The sequence below is a fragment of the Mus caroli genome, unplaced genomic scaffold, assembly GCF_978045245.1.
Source record: "Mus caroli unplaced genomic scaffold, Mus_caroli_1 scaffold_3, whole genome shotgun sequence".
NCBI classification, from domain to species: Eukaryota; Metazoa; Chordata; class Mammalia; order Rodentia; family Muridae; genus Mus; species Mus caroli.
Genome location: NW_028227258.1, coordinates 13,300,872 through 13,324,798, shown reverse-complemented (window position 1 = coordinate 13,324,798; position 23,927 = coordinate 13,300,872). Strand labels below are relative to the sequence as shown.

Sequence of the window (23,927 nt, the reverse complement as noted above, 5' to 3'; positions counted from 1 at the left end):
AACCTGCCTGTCTCTGCCTCCGAAGTGCTGGGATTAAAGAGTGTGCCACCACGCCCGGCTGAGTTACCTGTTCTTGAAATGCACCGGCTTGCTCCTCAAATCCTGCTGTTCGGAAATAATTGACAACGTCCATCACGGCCCAGTCTGCAGGATCGGGAGGCCTCCCATTTTCCATGGAACTGCAAAATACAAATCCTGTCAGAGTGTGGCGTGTGTGCAGGTAAGCACAGGCTCACTGCCTTGCCTCCCAGGGCTGGCCTGAGCCAGCTCACCAGGAGCCTGGTGCTCATTTCCCTCGGAGTCCATCCCGGTCTACCCACGGAAGGACTCATGATGTTTCCTCTGTGTCTTGGTTTCTTGTGATCACTACTCCTGTTGGTGCAACCAATGCTTTCTTAGTGAGATATTTGAGCTTTAATGAAAGTGATTCCCACAAAGACCTCTTCTCTACTCATTTTTGATAGGCTATAGCTTAATGTGTCTATTGTAATTTCAGTATGAATGTTCATTGTACAATGTGACTCAGAAAGCCATTCCTTTAGAAGGCCTCTCTGCTGCATTCTGCCCCTCCCCTTATGACACTCTTTCTACCTGATGAAACCTTACCATTCCTACCTATTCAAGGGTCGCCTCTGTGCTAAGGTACTTCCCGGCACCACAAGGAAAGTACCTAAGTTATAATCTGCTCTGAGATTCACTACTCTATTCAAATCATCATCATAGTACCTGTCATACCGAGGTAAACACTTTTTTCAGGACTCTAGTGAGAGATGTGGATCAAAGATACACATGTGAACCTGACTGGTTCTCACTGTATTATTCTGAGTGTCAAGCATGTGCTTAAGGAAGTCAGTCAACATTGTTCAAAATGAATTACAGTGACTAGGGAGATGGAATAAGGCAGCTGTCTGAGAAGTTCAGGTAACCCTTCTCAGTAGTTCAGAGAGGTGGGAAAATGACAGTGAGAAAGAAAAGCAACGGTGCAGCATCTGGGATGATCTTACTTCAGGTGGGTCTGTCTACACCTCACCCAAGGAGTTCCCAGAAGGGCCATCTGAGCTCATTGTTTCTCTGATTAAATCCTTCAAAGGCCTCCTGATCCTGTGGTAGGTGTCTACAAGCTTAACGGAAGTCCTTCAGGACAAAGACCTCCACCTTTCCAACTAGGAATGCATTTGGGAGCAAAAGACAGAACAACCCCTGTCTATGTGCCTCTCAGTGTTCTGAGAGGACACTGACCACCAACAGACTGTGCACGTACAGCTGCAAGATCCTCCAACAGCTGGGAAGGACATGAACCTGCACTGTGACAGGCCAGACCTAGACCATTTCATCTGAAGCAAGGTCTAAAAGGCCATCAGGGGTTGACTATAAAGACGTCAGGTGAGGATTATTCCAAGATCTGTGGTAGGGATGCAGCCAGCCAAGGAGCCATGACAGTCTTGGAGACCACACTGAGGATTTCGGACTTCTCCTAAGAGAAGCGGGAAGTTGGTGAATGGCCTTATGGGAAATGGGTAATGTAGTTGAGGCACCTCTAAAAGAGTACTAGAGAGGAGGGAGAAGGGGAGACAGGGTGTGGATGAGAAATGTACTATAGTTATCTCTGCAGGTCAGGATCTCAGGCAAGAGCACTGGCTAAGAAAAACAAGGTGCATGCCTTAAAACAGTCAACAATAAAATCAGCACTGCTTGGTGTCGGATGAGACACAGAGAACACAGGGGTAGACATGCCATGAAACCGAATGGATGGTGGTGCCTTCACTGGCATCACACCCCTGGGTTTTTGTCATGTTAGGGTTTAATGGCTCTGGACTCAGAGTAGAGGGGGGAGCTGGAGGACATCTGGGAGACAGAGCCTTGATGGCAAGCAGACACCCTCACCCGCCCACCCCCACCCCCACCCCACCCCCAGTGTGGTGAGAAGACTGCCATTCTGGAATTAGGTTGCTCAAATATTTAGTCCAAGTCAAAAAGATCTTTTTTGCCATTAAGACAAAATGTCTAGATTTGGAGAGATCCCAGAAGGTCTTCACACATCTAAATGGCCAGAATCTAGACATAATGTTTCACTCATAGCAAGAACCTGAACACTCAGTTACAAACAAACAATAACCGCTACAATAGAACACCAACCAACCAACCAACCAGGCCATCCGATTTCCATTCTTAGAGAAAAGGGAGCCCGTGGCTTACCAATGGACATGCCATTGCTCATTTCTCAATGATCCTTAGTTTATAAACATTTAGAGCCAACTAGTTAGATGGGTTTCCTCTTTAAGTTTAGCCTGAATCATAAGCAATGTTTGCCTATGTCTTCAAGTTTCTATTCCTGTGAAAAAACACCATGACCAAAAAGCCACACGGGGAAAAAAGAGTTCATTTGGCTTCTATTTCTATGTCACAGTCCATCAAAAGGAAGTCCGGGTAGGGCCCAGAGTCCTGATGCTGATTACTAGCTTGATCCTTGTTGCTTGTTTATGTTTTGTCTTGTTCTTTAGACCCTGAGACCACTGCATAGGGGTAGCGCCACTTGTAATGAGCCCAACTTCAATCGTTAGTCAAGAAAATGCCCATGGACTTACAGTAGGAACGCTGGCTAAGCTCAATTGTTGTTCCCTCTTCTCAGATAACACCAGCTTATGTCAAGTTGACAAACAAAGCAACAACAACAACAAAACTACCATGTGCTAGCTGGTTGTTGTGTCAATGTGACACAAGCTAGAGTGAGTAGAGAGGTAGGAGCCTCAGGGAGGAAATGCCTCCTTGAGAGGCTGTAAGACACTTTCTCAATTACTAATTTGTTGTGGATGGCCACGGTGCTGTTTGTATTTTGATGTTAATTCTGCTTTCCCAGGAGAGGTTGTCTGGACCAGGAATGAGTCACTGAGTCACCCACTCAGGTAACTTCTTGTGAACGTTCCTCTAATGAACAAAGGAACCAACCAATCACTGGGCAAGTAGGCGGGACTTCCAGGTTGGACATAAGAAGAGAGGAGGCAGGGGAGAGATAGGGTTTTTGTTTGTTTGTTTTGTTTTTCAAGACAGGGTTTCTCTTTATAGCCCTGGCTGTCCTGGAACTCACTTTGTAGACCTGGCTGGCCTCAAACTCAGAAATCTGCCTGCCTCTGCCTCCCGAGTGGCATGTGCCACCACCGCCCGGTGAGATAGGGGTTTTTGAGTGGGGATAGTAACAGGACAAGATGTAGCTACTAGTGTCTCCTGGTTTAGATGGCAAACCCACCAGGATTTGCCACTGGAAGATTTAGATTTAATATGGCTTACAAGATTAGGATTCTAGTTGATGCACCCGGTGATTGAGTTACCATTGATTCTGAACTAAGTTTGTGTGGTATTTTCCTTCACACGGCAGCTCGACTGGCTTCCAGAAAGAAAGGTACAGCAGTAAAGCATGGCTTTGCAAGAAATGCACCCCAAAGGCTGTGAGAATTTTGAAGCATGGGGCTGGTGTGGTAGCCTTAGCAAGTTGGGTGGAAAGATTTCAGAGCTCTGAGTCAGAGAGTCTCCACAAGATGCGAACAGGCAGGCCATTGCCTGCCAGTGCCTGGCTGGCCAGCCCATCAGTGCCTTGCTGCCAATAGTGTGGACTCAGTTTTTAATACTTCCCTTAACACTGATTGAGGAGGAGGGCCTAGTTCATGGGGTGTGGTGCCATCCCTGGGCTGATAGGCCTGGGTTCTATAAGAAAGCAAACTAAGCAAGCCATAAGTGGCAAGCCAGTAAGCAGCAGTTCTCCACACCCCACGCATCAGCTCCTGCCTCCAGGTTCCAGTCCTGTTTGAATTCCTGTCCTGACTTCCTTCAAGAATGAACAGCAGTGTGGAAATATAAGTCAAATAAACCCTTTCTCCCCAACTTTCTGTCTGGCTATGATGTTTGGTCACAGCAATAGAAACCCTAAGTAAGACGACCATAACAGCCTTATAGTTTTGAATACAGGACTTCCTACTACTTAAATTATCAGTGATATTTCTGAGGGGAGGAACTCATTTTCACAATAATAATAATAACAATAATCAAGTACATTTTTATACCAATGTGATTTTGGGGGTGGGGTGATCTGTGTGCTGAGATTTTTCATCACCTTAGCAAAATAAACAAGCATGAGCTGACCCTGAGGAATGTCTTCAAGGCTCCACTTTCCTTGCGTCACTTGGTCATGATGCGCCTGAAGAATGCTTCTGCAGGAGCTTGCTAGTCTAACAAATCTTTTAGGTTTTCTAATAGTCTCACTTTTAGCAACAAGCAGAGTCCCACAGAGCAGACTTTTAAGTGCCTGGGAAAAACTCAAGTTCACATTTTCTGTGGTTGACTTCAGTTAGCCATCTGTCTTCAAAAGCATGGTATTGGACTGTGATAACTGTGTGCTGCAGTTTGATTTCAAGACCGAGGCTCTCTGGATTCCTTTTGGATTGCTTTAACACCATCACATCCACAACTCTGAGATGCCCTTGACAATTTGAAATGCTGTAGAAAAAAAGGCTGGCGAAAGTGCTGGTGGTGTGGGCAAGTCCTGGGGCACTGAGAAGTGTCACTTTCTCATTGGCAGGGTGAGGGAATCCACCCAGGGTAAATGGGGTTAGTAACTAATTAGTATACATTTATGGTCTGTCTAGTTTAAGTTAGATAGCCAAGAAGACTGAGGTAATTTAGAAAAATTTAACAATATGGGACTGCTCATACCCTAAGAGGACAGACCTGTTTAACGCCATGATTGTTCTTTACCAGCATCAATCGCAGGTTTGTGTAGACACACAAAGACGTGGTACGGGAGATGGACTACAGAGTGTGATATGCTTCTCTTGGGTCACAAAACGTCAGTCTTGCACCCCCATCTGAACTGGAAACCCACTTTTTAAAACCCACTTTTAGGAAGTTGAAGCTCAGAACAGGGAAGGAACTCACCCTAAATAGCACCCTAAATAACCCTAAATAGTAGGTTAGATCACCCCAGAACTAGACTCCAGAGACTCTTTACTGCAAGTCTGTGCTCTTCCTCTGAATTCAGCACTGGACAACTACTGATTGGCAGCTATGCTTTTCCCAGTATTGCACTAGGTGCAGGATAAAGAACAGAGAATGCACAATTCTTGCCTCTGGAGAGGTGCCAATTACATGAGAAAAAACAGAAACAGCCAAGCAATGCTACAACTAAGGGGGTTACAACGTGCTAATTAGGATGTATGCAACAGAAGGCTGGTTAGCTGTCCCACTTGAACAGTTAAAGACTGGTCATTTAAAAAGATATTTGTTGGCCCTCAGGGCATAAAGAATGCAAACAGGCAACCTCAGGAAATAGGAGGCTGGGGGTACCCCCCAGAATGCACCAGAGACCTGGGAGGTGAGAGACTCCCAGGACTCATAGGGAGTGACCTTTGATGAAATGCCCAACAATAGGGAGAGGGAACTTGTAGAGCCCACCTCCAGCAGGAAGACAGGACATCAAGTGAGGGATGGGGTTGCCATCCCACAGTAACATCTCTGACCCATAATTGTTTCTGTCTGAAAGAATTACAGGGATGGAAATGGAGAGGAGCCTGAGGGAAAGAGGGCCCAGCAACAGGCCCAAGGTGTGATCCAGCTCAAGGGGAAGTCCCAAGGCCTGACACTATTACTGAGGCTATGGAACACTCACAAAAAGGGACCTATCATGACTGCTCTCCAAAAGACCCAACAAGCAGCTGAAAGAGTCAGATGCAGTTATTTGCACTCAACCAATGGACAGAAGCAGCTGACCCCTGTTGTTGAATTAGGGAAGGCTGAAAGAAGCTGAGGAGAAGGGCGATCCTGTAGGACCAGCAGTCTCAATTAATCTGGATCCCCGATATTTCTCAAACACTGGGCCACCAAGCAGACAGCATACACCAGCTGATATAAGGCCCCCAACACACATACAGTAGAGGACTTCCAGGTCTGTGTTCATTCAGAGATGATGCACCTAACCCTCAAGAGACTGGAGGCCCCAGGGAGTTTAGAGGTCAGGTGGGATGGGGGTTGGGGACATCCATGTGGAGACGGGTGGGTTGGGAGGAGGTGTGGGATGTGGAGCAGTCAGAGCGTGGATGGGAGGGGTGAGGAATGGAATATGGAGTGTAAAAATGAATTACAAATAAAATTAAAATTTAAAAACCTTTAAAAAAACAAAAACAGGATTGCTTTGCACAATAGACAATAAATAAACAAACAAACAAATAAATAATAAAAATTTTAAAAAATTGTTACTCCAAACGCTCAGCTTCTGAGCTTCAAAGAGGGTTGAGTTTGCTGACCCCATCAGGGTCTTCAGCGACAGTTCTGAGGACAGTACTGTATCATTTAAGGTCATCTTAAGGGAATGTGGAGAGGCAGGATTTAAGACCGAATGGTATCTGTAGCTGGGTGAGTTTGGGGGTAGGTTTGCATGGCCCTTTGTTTGCTGGGGTAGTACTGTGCCTGCTTCAAAGCCCTTTTTTGTTGCCAAACTGAGATATTCAACTTTCTCCACTCTAAATGGACTGTTGTCTTCACATGTTATCACAAGTACACATCAGATTCCAGCAGGAATTTAAATGGCACCATTCCATACTTCTGAGATGGTGGTTCCATTGTGGCCGGAGTTTTGCATTGATGAAACGAGACAGAAGTATGCCATGGTCTCTTTAATACTTCCTACTTACTATCATAGTGGAGTCTTTCCTTGAAAATGTACATAAACGTGTTACATTATAGGCACGACATCTGAAAATGTATGAATATTATGCTTCATTCAAAATATCAAGAAAGTAAAGGGGCAGAGCTGCTCTTCAGTTTTCTTACTTTCTCCAGTCCGTGTGTCCATTACCCTTCTTCTAGCTCATGGGCATACAGCTAGGAACGCCACATGCCAGTGAAAATTACATCATGACTGAATAACGAACACTAGAAAATCCTTCTCCTTTAATGATATAACTCACTTTTAAGAAGAGATAAAGATGCAATAATTTTGATAGTCAACAAATAAAAACCTGGCATACACACACACACACATATATGCAACTTTACTGAGATGTTCTTGTGAGCATTTTCATATCTGCACAATCATGATTTTATGAGACCAATGTGCTGCCCACCACACCAAGTGGACGATACACCATTATTTTTAAGTGCTAGCAGAAAAATGTCTCCATTTCTCTTTCCATGGAGGCTGGCCAAAATAGCAGGACCTTTCTCAGGATCTAGCTCAGATATAGTTTATGGTGTTTATGATGCATAGACGCTGGGGGTTGGTCAGAGAAGAAAGATTATGATGGCTGAATGATCTTCACTGTCAATCTGCACACTTCTGGGAATGTTGGTGAGGGTATTCACGGAGAGAAAAGACACACACACACACACACACACACACACACACACACACACACAGAGAAAGAGAGAGAGAGAGAGCTCCTCAAGCAAATGCTAATACAATGCTGTTCATTTTGATATTCCCTTAAGTGTGTTACATATCCATCCTACAGCAACTGAATGAACAATGGGAAGCCATGGGGATGTGGTGTCCTTGTGTCTGGTATTTGATAAAGAAAACTGGTACCTGGAAACCGAGTTGTTGCCACAATTTTAGTTGTCCATTTGAATTAGAAAAACTAGGAATTAGTTTGTGAGAAAAACTAGAAAACCGTGGAGCTAAAGGTTGGAGGGGTCTAGAATGCTCTAAGCAGAGTCTGATGGAGAACCAGAGAGCTGAGAGAACTTCAGACAGTGAGTGCCTGGCCATAAGGTCACAGGGTGAGAACTATAATGGAATCGGATTAGCGGTCTTCAGGTTACATTCTGGCAATGAGTTTGTCTGCATTTTGTGTGTGCCTTGAGACTCTGGGAGTGCAGCAGTTAGTCCATGAGAGGGTATTTTATAGCTGCTCGGCACCAACGCTCAACACTGTTGTAAGGCTATGATTTACTAGCAGAGCCGCAGTGCAGATTGGGAGCAAAAGCAGACTGGATCGACTGGAAATACTTGTAGTCTGCCCAGAAAGGGTGTGTGCTCAAGGTGAGACCGAAGCATTGTAGTTTGTTAGAGATTGACCACTAAAAAGAAGCCAAGTACTTTGTCCTGGGCATAAGAATGAAGCCTTGAGGATACTTCATGAGAAAGCAAGACTCTGACCCATTTTATGGTTACATTATAGGGTGCAGAAATGTAAATGCATCCAACAGACTCTCCCTGGAGGAGAGCTATCTCTAGGACATCCTATGTGTACAGTCGATGTAGTGGACAATTTCCCAAGATCCAGCCCCTCAGAAGTCACAGCCCAAGAGACCTGGCTGCTTTTTGAGCTTGAGGCTAACTCTGGTTTGGCAGGCATGTGGAATGTAATATTCTAGAATCCCAGAGCCTTCTGGAGAACAGGAAGTGTGCAGCTGCATTGGACTCCCTGGGGGCAGCTCCTGAGAGGGAAATGCACGAGACTATGAGAGTTTCTGAATATCTCCAGTAAACATGAGTGTCTGCTGGGAAGATCTGCAGGCAGGGAATGGTACAAATGAGTGGACAGGCCCTAAGGCCTGAACTGGCAAGACACAGGGTGGGGCTGCCTGCCAGCTCTTTGGATCCTACATCCTTTTACCCTGAATAAGCTACAGACTTCCTATTTTTCCTGCTGGGTTATGTCTTCTTTTGACTTTATTCATCTCTACTCTCATGTCAACTATCTCCTTTTTTAACTAAGAATGATTCCTGGGTAATTGTGTATTGTAAGAACACAATTTTTAAGTTGTGTTCACAGGGGTTCACAGCTAAGGGTTGCAGCCCATCTCAGAGAAGACTTTGGGCTTAAACTTTTGAACAATATTGAAACTGTTAAGAATAAGGGTCTTCTTGGGGTTTAACTAGGTGCATCTTGGGTTATGAGAAGGCTGTGGGCCTCTGGGAACCAGAGGTGGAGTGCTGAGGTTTGACATGGAGCACACCACTGAATTCATCCACTGGTGGATCCATAATTTGATGGCAAGATTGGCAGGTGGTTTGTTAAGGGATGGGGCCTAGTGGGAGGAAGTAGGTCACAGAAAGTTAGATCTCGCCCTGCATTCTATCTCTACTCAGCCACCATGAGTTGACCAACTTTGCTGCTGGGTACCATTGCACCACCATGATGCTGTGTCTAACTTCATGGAGACTGTTGACGCTGACTAAAGCCTCTGAGATTCATGAGCCCAAATAAACTCTTCTTCAAGTTTGCATTTTTCAGATACTTGGCACACAAATAAAAGGCTGGCCAAGGACACCGTGGATAAATATAATCTGTCTGAATTCCACAACTCTTTTATTTTTTTTTAACCATTACAGCTCTCTTTCAGTTTATGAGAGAAAAGGAGCCTCAGATCCTGGCTAATGATTACAGCAATGTATCAGTCATGCTGCTCTTTCCCTAAGACTCTGATTACGGCAATGTATCAGTCATGCTGCTCTTTCCCTAAGACTCTTTCTATACGCTACTTATTTTTACACTCAGAAATGGACTCTAACTTTGCACTGCTTTTATTTTTATGACTTATTTTTAAATCAAATTATGCCACTCTTTGCCCGTGTTTTAAAATAGCCTCTGGCTAAAAGTAATTTAACTCCAATTATAATAAATTAATGTTGATCTCTTTGCTTATAAAAAAAAAAAACCTAAGAACTCAGCAACTAAACGGGATTTCACTTTCTCTTCATTCCCCGCCCCCTTCTCCCATCATAGCAGCGAGCAGAGATCTGGATAAAGGCTGACCCAGGAAAAGGAAGGAATGGTTCAAAGGTTCTGGGATATTTTTTTTTCACTTAAAAATATTCAGATAAGTGGGGGTGGGCGCATTCAGCTGCACCGTACCCAAGGGATGAGACTTCTGGGAAGCAAATAGCTCATGAGGCTTTCTGTGTGTTCTCAGGCCCAAGGCTGAGAACTCAGAGCGGTGATTTCAATACAGCTTTGGTTTGAATTGAGTCAAATGGACAACAGGCTCAACTCTAGCTTGCCCATGATTTTGCTTATGCCACTTAAATCTTCCTCTCTGTTTTACTTCTAGACATGAAGGGTCTACTCTCTTGGTTTTAAGTAGCAGTTTAAATGTCCCCTTCTGATTACCGCCAGTAAATGTTTCATTACAGTTATTAATTAATAAAATTTTAATGAGTCTATGATGAGACAGACACTTGATAAACACTGGACCCACGGCCTCGTGGAAAGGACGTATTTTTGGAATTGGCTGGGTGTGTGGTCATGCCTTTTCCAACTGTGAATTACATGAAATACAAATGCAGATCTAAGAAGAAAATCTGTGTTCAACCAGAGATATGCAGAACTGGAAACTACACAACAGGATAATAAAACATGGCAGAAATGTGACACATTCCAATAATGTTATGTTGATGAAATGTTAAAGTAACATTTTTGATAGTTAAATACAGCACACCACTGAAATTTGTTTCATTGTTTCACAAATAACCTCTAGAAACTTTTAAATTATCTAAGTAGCTACAGACTTATTGCTTATCATATATAGATAGATATGTATATATATACACACATATATGTATATATGAAAATACCATTATAAAGGGATATATATCCCTTTATTTTTATATTAAATATTTACCAAGTGAATGAGTTTGTGACTGTGACTTAATTTGCATTTTCTTTGTCACTTTCAGTATTGAGTGTAATGGTTTGTATTTGCTTGGCCCAGGGAGTGGCACTTTTAGACGGTGTGGCCCTGTTGGAGTAGGTGTATCATTGTTGGTGTGGGTTTTAAGACCCTCATTCTAGTTGCCTGGAAGCCAGTCTTCTACTAGCAGCCTTTGGGTGAAGTCGTTGAACTCTCAGCTCTGCCTACACCATGCCTGCCTGGATGCTGCCATGTTCCCACCTTGATGATACTGGACTAAACCTCTGAACCTGTAAGCCAGCCCCAATTAAATGTTGTCTTTTATAAGAGTTGCCTTGGTCATGGTGTCTGTTCACAGCAGTAAAACCCTAACTAAGACACTGAGTATCTCCTTACATGCTAACTAGACACTTAAATATCTGTGGAATTTCTTGCCCTTCAGAAAGTGTTCAGTAGAACAAAAGCTTTGGTGGTTCCAACATCTTACTGATGCAGATGAAAAAGAAACAAAATAATTTTAAACAAGGATTTGTATTAGAAAACCCAAGGTTTGTGGCTCAAGTCTTGGGGATTTTAGTGTGACTGAATGAAAGAAGCAAGCAGGAAGAGCGCTCCTTTGTAGTGTTTAAAACTGTCAAGGTATCACATGAAAATGTCTTTATGTGAAACAGTCCCACACATACCAAGTAGTGAATATGCATGATGAAAATGTCTTAGACAGATTAAGTATATGTTTTAGTATGTAGCCTTTTGCTACTAGGGCAACAAGCCTGAAAAAGCAAAGACCTAAAGTTGGAGTTTCCATCTTGCTTTGATTCTCTTATAGCCACAACATAAAACCCCGTTCAACTTTGAGACAAGTTTGCTACAAAATACCTCAACCAAACTCACTCCAGCTCATAGGTCTGAGGAAAGGTTTGGTAGCTCAGAGTCTATCTGGGGTCCAGATGAGCCATCTTGAATTCCAAACAGTTGAGTTCAGATCTCAGATTTGCCATTTTCCCATGTGATTTTCAAACGAAAATCTATTTCACATGGTGACTTCCTGGCTTCTGGTTATTCATTTTTAAATACTGTAGTATATTTAAATATCAAAGACTGCATTAATCAAGTGAAATGCTATTTGTGAAGACAGCACAAGTCATGACTCACAGTAGATAGGCTTGACTCACAGTAGGTACTGTGAGGCTTTCTTTTTTTCTTTTTTCTTTTTCTGAGACAGGGTTTCTCTGTATAGCCTTGGCTGTCCTGGAACTCACTTTGTAGACCAGGCTGGCCTCAAACTCAGAAACCTGCCTACCTCTGCATGGGATTAAAGGCGTGCGCCACCACGCGCGGCTCTGTGAGGCTCTCTAACTTGGAACATAATGACTGTCATTGCAAGTCACTGTATAATTCATTGCACACATATCTTCTTTCGATCCTTACAACCCTCAGTCTCTTCCTTATTGTTAAGAAAATTAAAGCAGGGATAAATTAAGTGAGTGTTACTCTTCTGATATCTAAGAAGCAAAATCAAGATGAACGCCAGTGTTCTGAAGATATGACCCGATTCAAAGTCTCGAGCACAAGCCTTCGATGTCAGTCTTGCTGGCCTGTGGCTTCCTAAACTGGGATGAGTGGGTTGCTTTCCTCCTAAAGGGAGCCATCTCGTCTCTTCTTACTTTCTTCATTGGCACAAAATGTTTTTTAAGAATTAATTTCAGATTTACAGAAAACTAAACAACAGTGCAAATATCTCAGATACCTTCCACCCAGATTCCCCAATTTGTCAGTATTTTACAACATTTGCTTTATTATGCCTCTTTCTCTTTCTCTTCTATAATATATGAAGCAAGAAGCACAAAAGGGAAGGCAAAGGAATGCTCAAGATTGAAATATGTTTAAAATGTATGGTCCTTTTATTACAGGCTCAAGCAGAAAGGACCATTCAAGAATGTCAATGTGTGTGTCATGTGTGCATTATGTGTGAGTCATGTGTGTGTCATGTGTGCATCATGTGTGCACCATGTATGAGTCGTTTGAAGTCAGTGTCACATGCTCCTCAGACACAGCATTGCTCAGGATGCCTGACAGGTCCCCAAAGAGGGACGGTTTTGTGCTTTGGGAAACTTTTGGCAGTATCAGGAGGCAAGTTTGATTGCCATGACAGAGATTAGGTATAATGGAGACCCAACAGCAGAGGTTGTGGATGCTGCCAAACATCTTACGATGCACAGCCACACCCTTAAGACTCCATGTTTCATGCTTTTAGAGAGTTTCCATTAGCCTCCAACTGTTCCCTCTCCCACGTTATGGATAGCCACCTGTGGTCATGTGGGTTAAATGAGATGCCTACTTCCAGTCAGGATGGAGTAATGGAGGCCGTGTTTACTCTTCTACTCATAAACGGAACTGAACAGGCAGGCAAAATATATAAAATAATATGGCACTCAAAACATTGGTCATAGCCACTAAAAGACCATGACCCTGGAAGAAGGGAAAGAAGAAATGTTAGACCAGTGACTGAGGGCCTGGAAAGGTTTTCAGTGTGCACTCTAGACAGACAGGAGGAGGAAAAGACGCATAGAGTCCAACTGGAAAGACCTGCGCAGGGCTTCCCTGAAGTGCTCAGCAGAACTCTCTATAGGAATTACCTGAGGCTGAGGCCAAAAAATCACCCAGAAATACCAGAGGGAGGGGACAAACACTGGAGTTCATGCATGGACAAAGGTAGTGCCTTCTCTCACCTGACAGAAAAGACAATCTCATAACTCAGGAGTACTGGAGCGCTACAAAGGAGGGTCTTGTCTCAGCAAAAGGCCAGGCAGCCTTAGAGCAAATGCAGCTCTGGTCCTGGGATAATAGGACTTAAAGAGATACTTGAAAGAGCTTCTAAGAAAACAGTGCCCAAAAATCTATATCATGCAATTACAGGACTCTCAGGAAAATCCAGCACCCATCAGAGTAACATCCATGATGCCCACCCTACAATCAAAAACTACCTAACACTGTGTCAGTCCAGCCCAAACCAACCCATGCAGGTACTAATGAAAACACCAGCAGGCTTTGTCAATGTAAATGCCACCAGATTTCCTTATTGGGGGTGGTGATGGTGGTAGTGGAAACAGCTGATTCTAAAACAGTAAGGAAATATAAAAAACCAAAACTACCATGGCAACCAAGAACAAAGTTAGGTAACACTACCTGACTTGAGGCCATAATTACTAAAGCTCTGATTATCAATACGGTGCTACACTGATACACATATATGCAAGCAATCAACAGAACAGAATAGTCTACTAATAAACTCACATATAGAATCAATTTGTCAAAAGAAAAAGTTGCAGAAGCATTTGAATAAATGGTTCTTAAAAAGTGGCTATCCATAGGTCAAAACAAACAAACAAGCTATCACAAACAGCAAAAACTACTTTAATTCTCATCCCACATGCCACATAAAACCTAAAAACCTAATGTGAGGGACTGTAGGAATGCTCAGAGGTTAAGAGTGCTTATTGCTCTCGGAGGACCTGGGCTTGGGTCCCAGCACCCACACTGGGCAGCTCCCCACAGCTTAGAACTCCATCTCTACAGCGTCCCACACCTTCTTCAGGCCTCCACTTGTGTACAGACCCACACAGAGACACTAACATATACATGAAAGTAAAATAAATCTTTAAAAAAGCCTAACATACTTAAACATCATAGTTCTACATCCCTAAACCTAAAGTTATCAAGCTTTTAGAAGAAAGTTATCAAGACTTTGGTCTATGAATTCTTAAATTTGGCACCCAAAGAACTCTCCATAAAAAAAATAAATAAATTAATGCAACGACAGCAAAATTAAAAACCAAAGACATTAAAGAGAGAAGAAGGACAAGAGAAGCCATGAACTATGAGAAAGTTTCAAGCCATGGCAACGAACTTGTACTGAGAATACTCAGAAATTCTACGGCACAAATATGAAGAAAAAAAAAAAAACCTCTAACCCAATAAAATATATATCCATAGCACATAAAAATTCTACACAACCAATATGAATAAAAGCCAATGACACATTTGAACGACAGTGCATGCAGGAAGATCTATGGACATCAAATCAGCACCATCGAAGGCAGTTAAAATCAGAGGGCATTAGGGAAATGAGAACTAAACCCTCACCAACTATTGCGAATAGGACAATGATTTCATGAGGAAATGGGATGCCCTGCTGACAGTAATGAGGTTGGGAAAAAGTTTTTTAAAAGTTTAACATACACCTATGGTGTAGCCAAGCACTCTAATTCCTTCCTAAGTACTTTCACAAATGAAATAAAGCACACATTCACATAGAGACATGGACATGGACAATCAAAGAAACTTTATTTGGATAATACTACAAAAATGGAAACACCTCTACTCCCCGGCATCATGTAGCTGGATAAGTAGTTCTATGCCCATCTAACAAAATATCACTCTGCAGTACAATGAACCAAGCTGCATACGGTAATGCATGCCTTTAATCCTAGCACTTGGGAGCCAGGGCTGGCAGAGGCTGGCAGATCTCTGTGGGTTCCAAACCAGCCTGGTTTTCATAACAAGTCCCAGGCAAGCAAAGGCTACATAGTAAGACCTTGATTCAAAACAACCAACAAAACAAAACAAAACAAAACACAAAAACAACCAAACAAAAAGCAATGAACCAGTAATACAGTAGTATGCATAAAATTACAGACTATGTTGAGACACCAGCCCCATAAAAGTAGGTGTTTTATATGCATATTATATGTGTATAGTGTCTACTCCTATGCAAAATTCTGGAAAAGTCAAAGTAGTTTACAATGACATATCCATACCCATGGTTGCCTGGGGATATGAACCCAGGAAAAACATAGGAAGGAGAGACTACTGAGGGTTATGAAGACAGTGGAGATGGGGGGGGGGAGATTCATTATCTCAATGGTAACAGTGGTTTCATGGGTATAAAATCATTAAAACTTACCAAAATTTAACTTTCAAATACATCTAGTTTGTTATATGCATGCATCATATTTCACCATTTTTTTGTTACTCTTGGGGATTATTACATCTAGGGCTCCACACTTCCGGGCGATTGCTCTACCACCGGGCTACCTCCAAATTCCTCTTTTATTTTTGAGACAGGGCCACATGTATATTGCGCAAGCCAGCCTTGAACTCACCCTAGAACCCATGTCGGGCCTTCAGCCAACCTCAGCTACCCAAGAAGCTGGCTTCACAGGGCTTCCTTATTAGGTTTGACTAAAATTGTTCATCTTCAAATTGAAATAAAAAGAATGAAGACGGGTTCATCAGGTACACTAATCATGTTACTATGTAGTTAGCAGACATGCGGAGCTCATGGCTACCATGCTGGACAAGACTGTAGAGAATATCCCTGTCATTGCTTGTTCTGTAGCTTATCTTTCACAAGTCCCGACCACGGAGAGCACGTGACTGTCGCCCCGCCCACCGTTGTCTGCCTCTTCTGAAACAGAAAAGTCGGCAGCGGCACTGCCTCAGCAATGCACCCATTCCTGGAATTGTTTTAAAGCGGATTTTATTGAGTTACTTTTAATGTAACGTTTCTGTGAAGCAAAACATACATTCTACTCATAAGCACACAGCACATGGCCCCCTGCTCACCCATCACGGCTTCTAGGGACAAGACGCTAAACAAAAGGAAAGAAAGGACAACCACCTGGAACCTTCTTCCTCCCCGTAACCAAGAGGGCTACAGTTTCAATACAGCTCCTCTTGATGGACTCAATGACATCCTGCAAGGTACTATTTTCTTATGGTCTACTGTGTATAAGCAAATCCACAGTCTCCTTGTATTTTCCTATTAAAAAGACTCCAACACATAACCCTTAGACAGCAGACGTAAATGGGAGTGTCCGAGTGAGAGGAGATATTCCGAAACCCTTTCCATATGCACTGAAACATACCACCTTCAAGGAAAGGTTCAAAAGCCAGGCAGAGAAGTTGTCAATCTCAGCATTTAATGACCGTGAATTTCTTTCCTCACAATAATCACTTCTAGTTTTGAAGGTTGATGTGACATTATTAAAACAAACACAAAGACTGAAAGGTGTTTGGGCGCCCACCTAGCGGCCTATGGACTGGGGAATCTACCATCTCAGTTTTTGCCTCAAATGAGAATATGGGGCTAAAATCCTCAAGACTCTCTGATGCGTGGCCTGAAACCATCATCCTTCCACACACACGCCTGACATCACCATTGTCACAGAGCTGAACTACAGAACAGGCAGCTGGAGTTAAGAGGGAAGAGGACAGGTAGCTGGTGGCCAATGGAGATGACTAGACCCCCAAACTGTACCCCATGGGAAGCCATTCCACGCTCCCTGGCCAGCCAGATGGAAATCTACTCCAGGCAGTAAACAAGCCCATGTTTGGTGGATGGCCCGCCCTTACTCCCTGATTGGCTGAGCAAGCCTGCCTGGTGAGGTGATGTGACCTGTGGTGATTGGTGAAGGCATGGTTGTGGCTGGAGTGGAGAAAAACACTTGTAACCAGAGAGGCTGGGGGATTTTGTAAAGAGAAGCTGCCTGAGTAAAACTGCATTAAGAAGAACCGGTGGTTGCATCTTTCTTGCTGGTCGAGTTGGACTCGACATACCCCAGCAGCCAAGGAGAATGCAAACAGACACTGGGCCCCTGCGTGGTTGGCAGAAGCAGAACTCGGAAGGCCGCCTCACTTACTTTTTGACACCGACAGGGCCATTTCCCTTGTTGTCCATGTTGACAGAGAGCATGGGGCAGCGGGCAGAGTTCCTTTACTTCCGCAACTAATCAATAAGGGAGAAAAGCTTGGGTTTAATTCTTCAAAAGGGAGAGGAGACATACTCCCAACCGGAAACATACAAGTCCACACAGTTCACTCATGGTCGTTTCTGTCTCCAGTCCCCTCCTGCTGGAGAGACGGGATCACAGCTCAGAGACTGGAGGACAGCTCAGGGTGCTTTCTTTTGCATTGCCTTCACAGTAAGAATGTACAAATAAAACTGAAGCCTCCTCCCAAACGAGGGACTGTGACCTGGCAGGGCTTCCTCCAAATGCCTAGCTCCCTGAAGACATTGCAACCCATACTCAGAAGGAGAGAAAAACAAGCCTTCATTTCTGGACCCTTCTGTGATTTTTTTTCTTCATTTTTCGGTCCCCTATCTTTCAACGAAATGCAGAAGGGACTTAATTAAAGCCTTTGTCAGAAAGTATTCCCCTACTCATATATTATTAGCGAAACGCAATCTGGAAGGTAGCCATGCCAAAGTAAAGCAGAAAGCTAAAAATAAATAAATAAATAAATAAATAAATAAATAAATAAATGCCAACAACAAACAAACAACTAAAACCAACCAAAATAACAACAAAACCCCCAGATATTGTATCACAAAAGGGGTGGTGGTGCTCAAGGTGGGGTGTTGGGATGTTAGGATCTGTGTGGGGGCTGGGGGTTAGGGGGTAGGCAGCTCATCAGATTTATGTAAAACCATAAAAACATTTGAGATACAGTAACACCACTGTCTTTTTGTTCATCAGGTGACGAATGTATAAAAGATAAAAGCCCTCCCCAACTTATATACAATTAGCAAAAGGGGGGGAACCTGCTTTAAATACAAGAAAGTAAAACTAAAAAGCCTGGTCTAGAAATCTGTTTCCCTGAATTCAGCTGAAGCCATAATTAAATACATTTCCTCTCAGACCACTTTAGACTTCGACCCTCCTTCTCCAGGGATCCCTGTGACACCGCAAGTGCACTGTTCAGTAAATTCAGAAGATGCCGTTACTCTGCCAGAAGTGGATGACTAGCAAACAACATTGCAAGTGTGAGATCAGAGCGCTTGTGCGCGTGCACACTCACACACACACACACACACACACACACACACACACAAACTTCCAACTGCCAAGCCTCTAAGATCACTGCTAAGCCAATATTTAATATATAATATAGATATTAGCACCCATGCACACAGTCACAGAGTAGACACACACACACACACAGAGAGAGAAAGAGAGAGAGAGAGAGAGAGAGAGAGAGAGAGAGAGAGAGAGAGACGCTGCTCCAGCCACATGAAGAATGGCACTTTAGTTGGAAACTATTACACATTCACCATTTTCGATGCATCTCAGAAACAAAACAGAACAACTGAAGCCACGCTCTGCAACAGCGCACCACGCCGTCTTATTATCCTTACTATCATTTATTTCCCTTTTCTTTCATGAAAAGGTAAAAAGCAAACCTACCTAGAAGCAACTAAAACACAGCGTTTTTTTTATAGGCTTATCAAGAACAGCCAAAGAAACCCCAATGCTTTCTTTCACAGAGTAGTCGGGCAAGAGAATTCAAATCAGGAGGTACAATTTGACACAGGGAAATAAAACCAGGCTGGCGTGCAGCCAACACGACTTAGGAATCGCACACAAGCCGCAACTGCCTTCTGGTTGGTTCATGGCTGACTTTTTAAAGCTACAGCGTGCCTGCTCACTTTGGCTAACTACCTTCAGTGCAATTAGTGGGGATGATCCCCACTTCCAAAGAGGCAGAATTCTCCTTGCACATGCCGTGTACAAGCAAGAAACTCTTTCCGTAGCTGCTTACTTCCCCTAACCCTTCCCTGTTGCCACACAGGCTCTTCTGCAGCCATACCATGTTTCAAACTATTTCGCCTTCTCCCTGAGGGAAAAATCAGAGAAAATCCAGGGCTTACGGGCTGTCCACAGTGAACACTCAGAAGCTGAGTCCTGCATTAGTCTTTCTTTTTCCTAACAGAGGCGGGGACAAAGTTCCCGGAGCAGCTGGCTTTTAAGGAATCTCTTTGTGAGGATAAGGAAGGCTCTGGTCAGCTAGCAAATCCCTCACTCCTCATAGGAAGTAGCATCTCTCAGAGAGAATATGAAATAGAAGACCAGAGCTCCCGCAAACATTCACACTCCACCCCAGGAGGCCAATCAAAACCAAACAGAAATAAGCAAACCCCTTTTCTCTACAAAAGAAAAACTTCCAATTTAAGGGTTGTCTCAGTTGCATAAAAAACTTAACACCTCCCCCGCCCTTCCCCCAACCCCCCAAGAAAAATTCAGTCAACACTTCTAACCCTGAGCATTGGATCCTGCTTAGGTCACATATAATTAAGGCATGCCAACCTACCGCCATCTTAAGTTCCAATTCAGGAAACTGAGAGTAGAGGAAAGAGACTAGGGTTGAGTTTTTGATTGTTATCTGTTCAATCTTACAGTTAGTTCCTGGATTGGCTGGAAACTGCTACTTGGTTTGTAGGTATGTGTATATAGAGGTGGTATTCCTCTCTCTCTCTCTCTCTCTCTCTCTCTCTCTCTCTCTCTCTGTCTCTCTCTGTCTCTCTCCCTCTCCCTCTCCCTCTCTCTCTCTGTCTCTCTGTCTCTCTCTCTCTCTGCTCTCTGTCTCTCTGTCTCTCTCTCTCTCTGTCTCTCTCCCTCTCCCTCTCTCTGTCTCTCTCTGTCTCTCTGTCTCTCTGTCTCTCTGTCTCTGTCTCTCTCTCTCTCTCTCTCTCTCTCTCTCTCTGTGTGTGTGTGTGTGTGTGTGTATAGGGGTGGTAGTCCTGAGGTGGGGAGATATTCCTGTCCCATAAAACTTAGCATATTGTATATATGTGGTGGGAAACAGCAACATTTTGATGCTTTTAATTCAAGATATCCACTGACCCCAATGCTTGGCACCAACAAAAACCCAAGCCAAAACAGTGACAAAACTAATAAACCCCACTCAAAACAACACTCAAAGATCAATACGAGGACCCTGAGGACCCTCGGTTCTCAGCAAGTCAGATGTGTGCATTTTAGGCAGAACCTAGGATAAACTGGCTTCCCTTTTCTCTACTAAGCCTTAAGGACATTCAGAGATCAAAGGTTAACAGGTATAGTCTAAATCTGGATCCTGAATGCCAAAATCACCCACACACCTGATTTTAGGAATAACATTAGAAATTTTCAGCTTCCTGAAAGACCATAGCTGAGAAACATTTATTTCAAAGTCTCTCTTTTCTGGGCTTTGCCTCTTACTGTCTCATTGCAACAAGCAGCTGTAAATTTTTAGGGGTGAATGGTAACTGCTCAGTATTCCTATGTACTACTTGGGGCAGAGGTCCATATGTGGGTGCATTATCATGAATGACCAAAATAGGGTCACGGATCATTGACCGTCAGCAGATCCATACTCTGGGACTTCATGGGAACCCCTAACTCATTTCCCAATGACAAAAGATAAAATGGATGGCTTTGCATTGTAAGTCTGGTGGGTAAGGGAGTCAGGGGACAGCACAGCTGAGATCAGTTCTCAAAGCAGCTCTGATCACATTCTCCAAGGGAAAGGCTCAAAGAGATGTAGGCATGCCTGAGTTCCTGAGGCACACTCATGGGAGCAAGGACTCTGGCGTTTCCCCAAGCGCCTTCTCCCTCCCTTCCTGCCTGCCGTGTTCAAAAGTTTGCCTACGTAAATGTGTTTCTGGAAGTGTTACAGGTCACTTACCAGCTAGTTTCTAACTTTGGAAATAAACGGACATTTGTGAATGTCTGTGTGGATTCAGCCACTCATCTTTGTACACTCCACAAGCACATTAGCCATTTGCTCTTGTCTGAGGGACATGTATATTAACTATGTTAACACTGTATTTGAGTTACGTGAAGCACGTGAATGTTATATGCTTTGTGATTGCAGAACGTGGTGTGTGTGTGTGTGTGTGTGTGTGTGTGTGTGTGTGTGTAGGGGCGCCCAAACAGGATTTTCTAAGGCAGGACATCTGTACTGGGGTAGCTGTGGATACCCTGGCCTCTGGATTCTGGAATAGAGAACCTTTGGGACCACTTGAAAGTGCCCTCGGATGGGGGAGGGGAGGCCAGCAGGAAGAGCGCACTTTGACTGGCTTCTATGTTGACCCGCACCCACCTCCAGGAAGCACCGACGGCCCAGGAAAGCCAGGCTGTTCTGTAGGAACCTTCCACCTGGTCCCGCGCTGGACCGAAGTCCCCGAGGGCAGGGCTGCACGCGTCCGGAAGGGCGTCTCCTGGGCAAAGCACCGGCGTCTTCCCCGCCAGCGTCGTCTAAGCAACTGGAGGTGGTGCGGGGGACAGAGGGAAAAGTTTCTTCTGAGATTCTGAGGGAGAACAGGGCGGTCTCAGTGTTGGGTGGGAGCTGCTAGGTGTGTGGCGCAGACCCTAGCACCTACGACCTGTCCTGTCCCGCCAGCTCTGCCCTGCTCCACTCCAGGTGACAAAGTGCTCGCCCGCGGAGCACCGAACTCACAGGGAACCGCAGGGCGGGCGTTTGGGGTAATTTGGGTGTTTTGTTTGTTTGCTTATTTTTGCTCTTATCCTGGTGTTCTCCGGTTCCTTTCATCCTGGAGAGGAGGGCGGGCGTGTTCCCAGGACGGCCTGCGAGCCCATCACTTACCTCCCACCCAGCCGCCCGGTGGCCGCCACGCGCGGAGCCCAGAGCGGCCCGAAGCGCGGGGCACGCCGGGAGTTGTAGTCCACCGTGGCGCCGGAGGGTCTCGGAAGCCGGGCGGAGGCAGCGTGGAGAGGCAGAGGCTCTAAGAGGGAAAGGACCGAATCCGCTGGGAGTCTGAGGAGGACATTTGCCAAAGCCTCAAAACTTCCAGGGAGCAGAAGGGAGGGGCTCCTCCAGGGAAACTCTGTACAGCGGAGGTTTTCGGGTTACCAACATATTCTGTGGATAACCCCTCTGAAGTTGTAAGTCTAACTTTAGCAATTATGATTACAAGACACTTCCCAGGCCAAGTTCCTATTTTGTAGGGCTCAATTTCCTCTTCCCTGGGAACACGTGTTTCGCATACTTTGCTTAGAAGCTCCTGTTTTTCTTGTTGAAGAAACTGCATCGCTCCATCCTAGGGTAATTGGACTCTCCATTTACAGACCACTCTATAGCACTCTTTACAAAGCGCTGTTTATTTATTTACTCCATTCTCTTCCATCCATAAAGCAACACCGGGATTAATGCTGAAGATGTGGCTTTGTGTGTAACCCGAGGAGAGGAGCTCGGAGTCACCTGTACTTAGTCACTTCTCTTCGTTGTTAGGAGGAGAGAGGGAGAGAGGCCTGGCAACTGCTGCTGTAGACACTGAGCTAAAAAAGATCTTTCCTGGAGCGTATTCTTGAAATAGCCGGTGAGGTCTGCAGAGATAACTCGGGCAGTAACATGCCTGCCTGTTAAATGTAAAAATCTCAGGAAGTGTTCTAGAAATTAGGCTTATTTTATGAAAAATGAGCCAGAAAGGACACTTACCAGCAAGGAGAAAAAAGCCAGGTGTAGTGACTTCAGATCTGGGAAGGCAGGGGATCCCTAAGGCTTGCTGGACAGCTAGCCTGGGGTCCTTGGCTAGTTCTAGACCAAAAAGAGACTAATAACAAACAAATGGAGACTGTACCTTTAGCCCAGCACTTGAGTTTGCCTCTGGTCTCTATACTCACACAGACGTACAAAGACACTTGCACCAAGGAACACACACCACATACCACTCGCCCATCTGTAATAGTCGGTAAATAGATGAGCAAACAGCTGCTCCGGAGCTAAGCCAGACAGGGTGCCAGTGGACACAAAAGCCTCCAACCTCGACTCAGAAGCCATCTTGATAACCACTTGCAAAGGCTATATCAACCACACTTACGGGCAGATCCATGGCTGGCAGTAGATTGCCAGTGCTGATACTTTGTGGTTTTCGGTCTTGTGCTCTTGTGGGCTTTCTCTATGTGTGAATGTGTGTGCCTCTGCATTTATATGTTTCTTTGGCTCTTTTGTTGTTGTTGGCTTGTGCGCTTGTTTTGTCTTATTCTGCTTTGTTTTTAATTTCATCATATTTTATTATTATTTTTTAGATACCTGTTTGTTTTCTAATGGGAGAGAAAAAGAAAGGGAATGGATTTGGGTGTGGGGGGAGGCTCTGGAAGGAGCTGGGGGAGGGAAACCAAGTACATCTTGGGAAAAATATTTAATTTTAATAATAAATATATATTTATTTTATATTAATAAAATAAATTAATCGTAAGTGATAGATACATAGGTAGCCACCCGATACATTAGTAGAGCAAAGCGGAAAGGAAAAGGCAGCAGGAAAGAAATTTAACGGAAGATTCTAAGATAAAATATGATCTTGTAGGGTCAAAGGAGACCAAAGACAGCCAGGGGATGTGGAGGCCACCGAGACCTAGAATCCCGGTGTTGTCGCTCCTGAGTTAGGTCTAGGAACAAAAAGTTATTTAACCTCTCCAGATCTCTTTGACCTCAGCATTAAAGTGTAAGAAGTGCCAGTTGTG

The 23,927-nt window shown here is 44.2% G+C and overlaps 1 protein-coding gene across 4 annotated transcripts in view; it reads right to left on the bottom strand.

Annotated features, from left to right (window-relative positions):
- Positions 1–22,097, bottom strand: part of Samd13 (sterile alpha motif domain containing 13) — a 38,143-nt gene extending 16,046 nt beyond the window's left edge. Inside the window, exons 1-4 of one of the 4 annotated variants that reach the window (XM_029474875.2) lie at positions 22,048–22,097; positions 21,544–21,751; positions 17,322–17,407; positions 68–179 (exon numbers count right to left, since the gene is read on the bottom strand). In XM_029474875.2, coding sequence (XP_029330735.1) covers positions 68–179; positions 17,322–17,374 — 165 coding nt within the window. In that variant the 5' untranslated portion in view covers positions 17,375–17,407; positions 21,544–21,751; positions 22,048–22,097. Of the gene's footprint in view, positions 1–67; positions 180–17,321; positions 17,408–21,543; positions 22,021–22,047 lie in introns of those variants that run through there. The other 3 variants (XM_029474876.2, XM_085835439.1, XM_029474878.2) reach the window with 3 other exon arrangements.
- Positions 22,098–23,927: the final 1,830 nt, after the last annotated feature.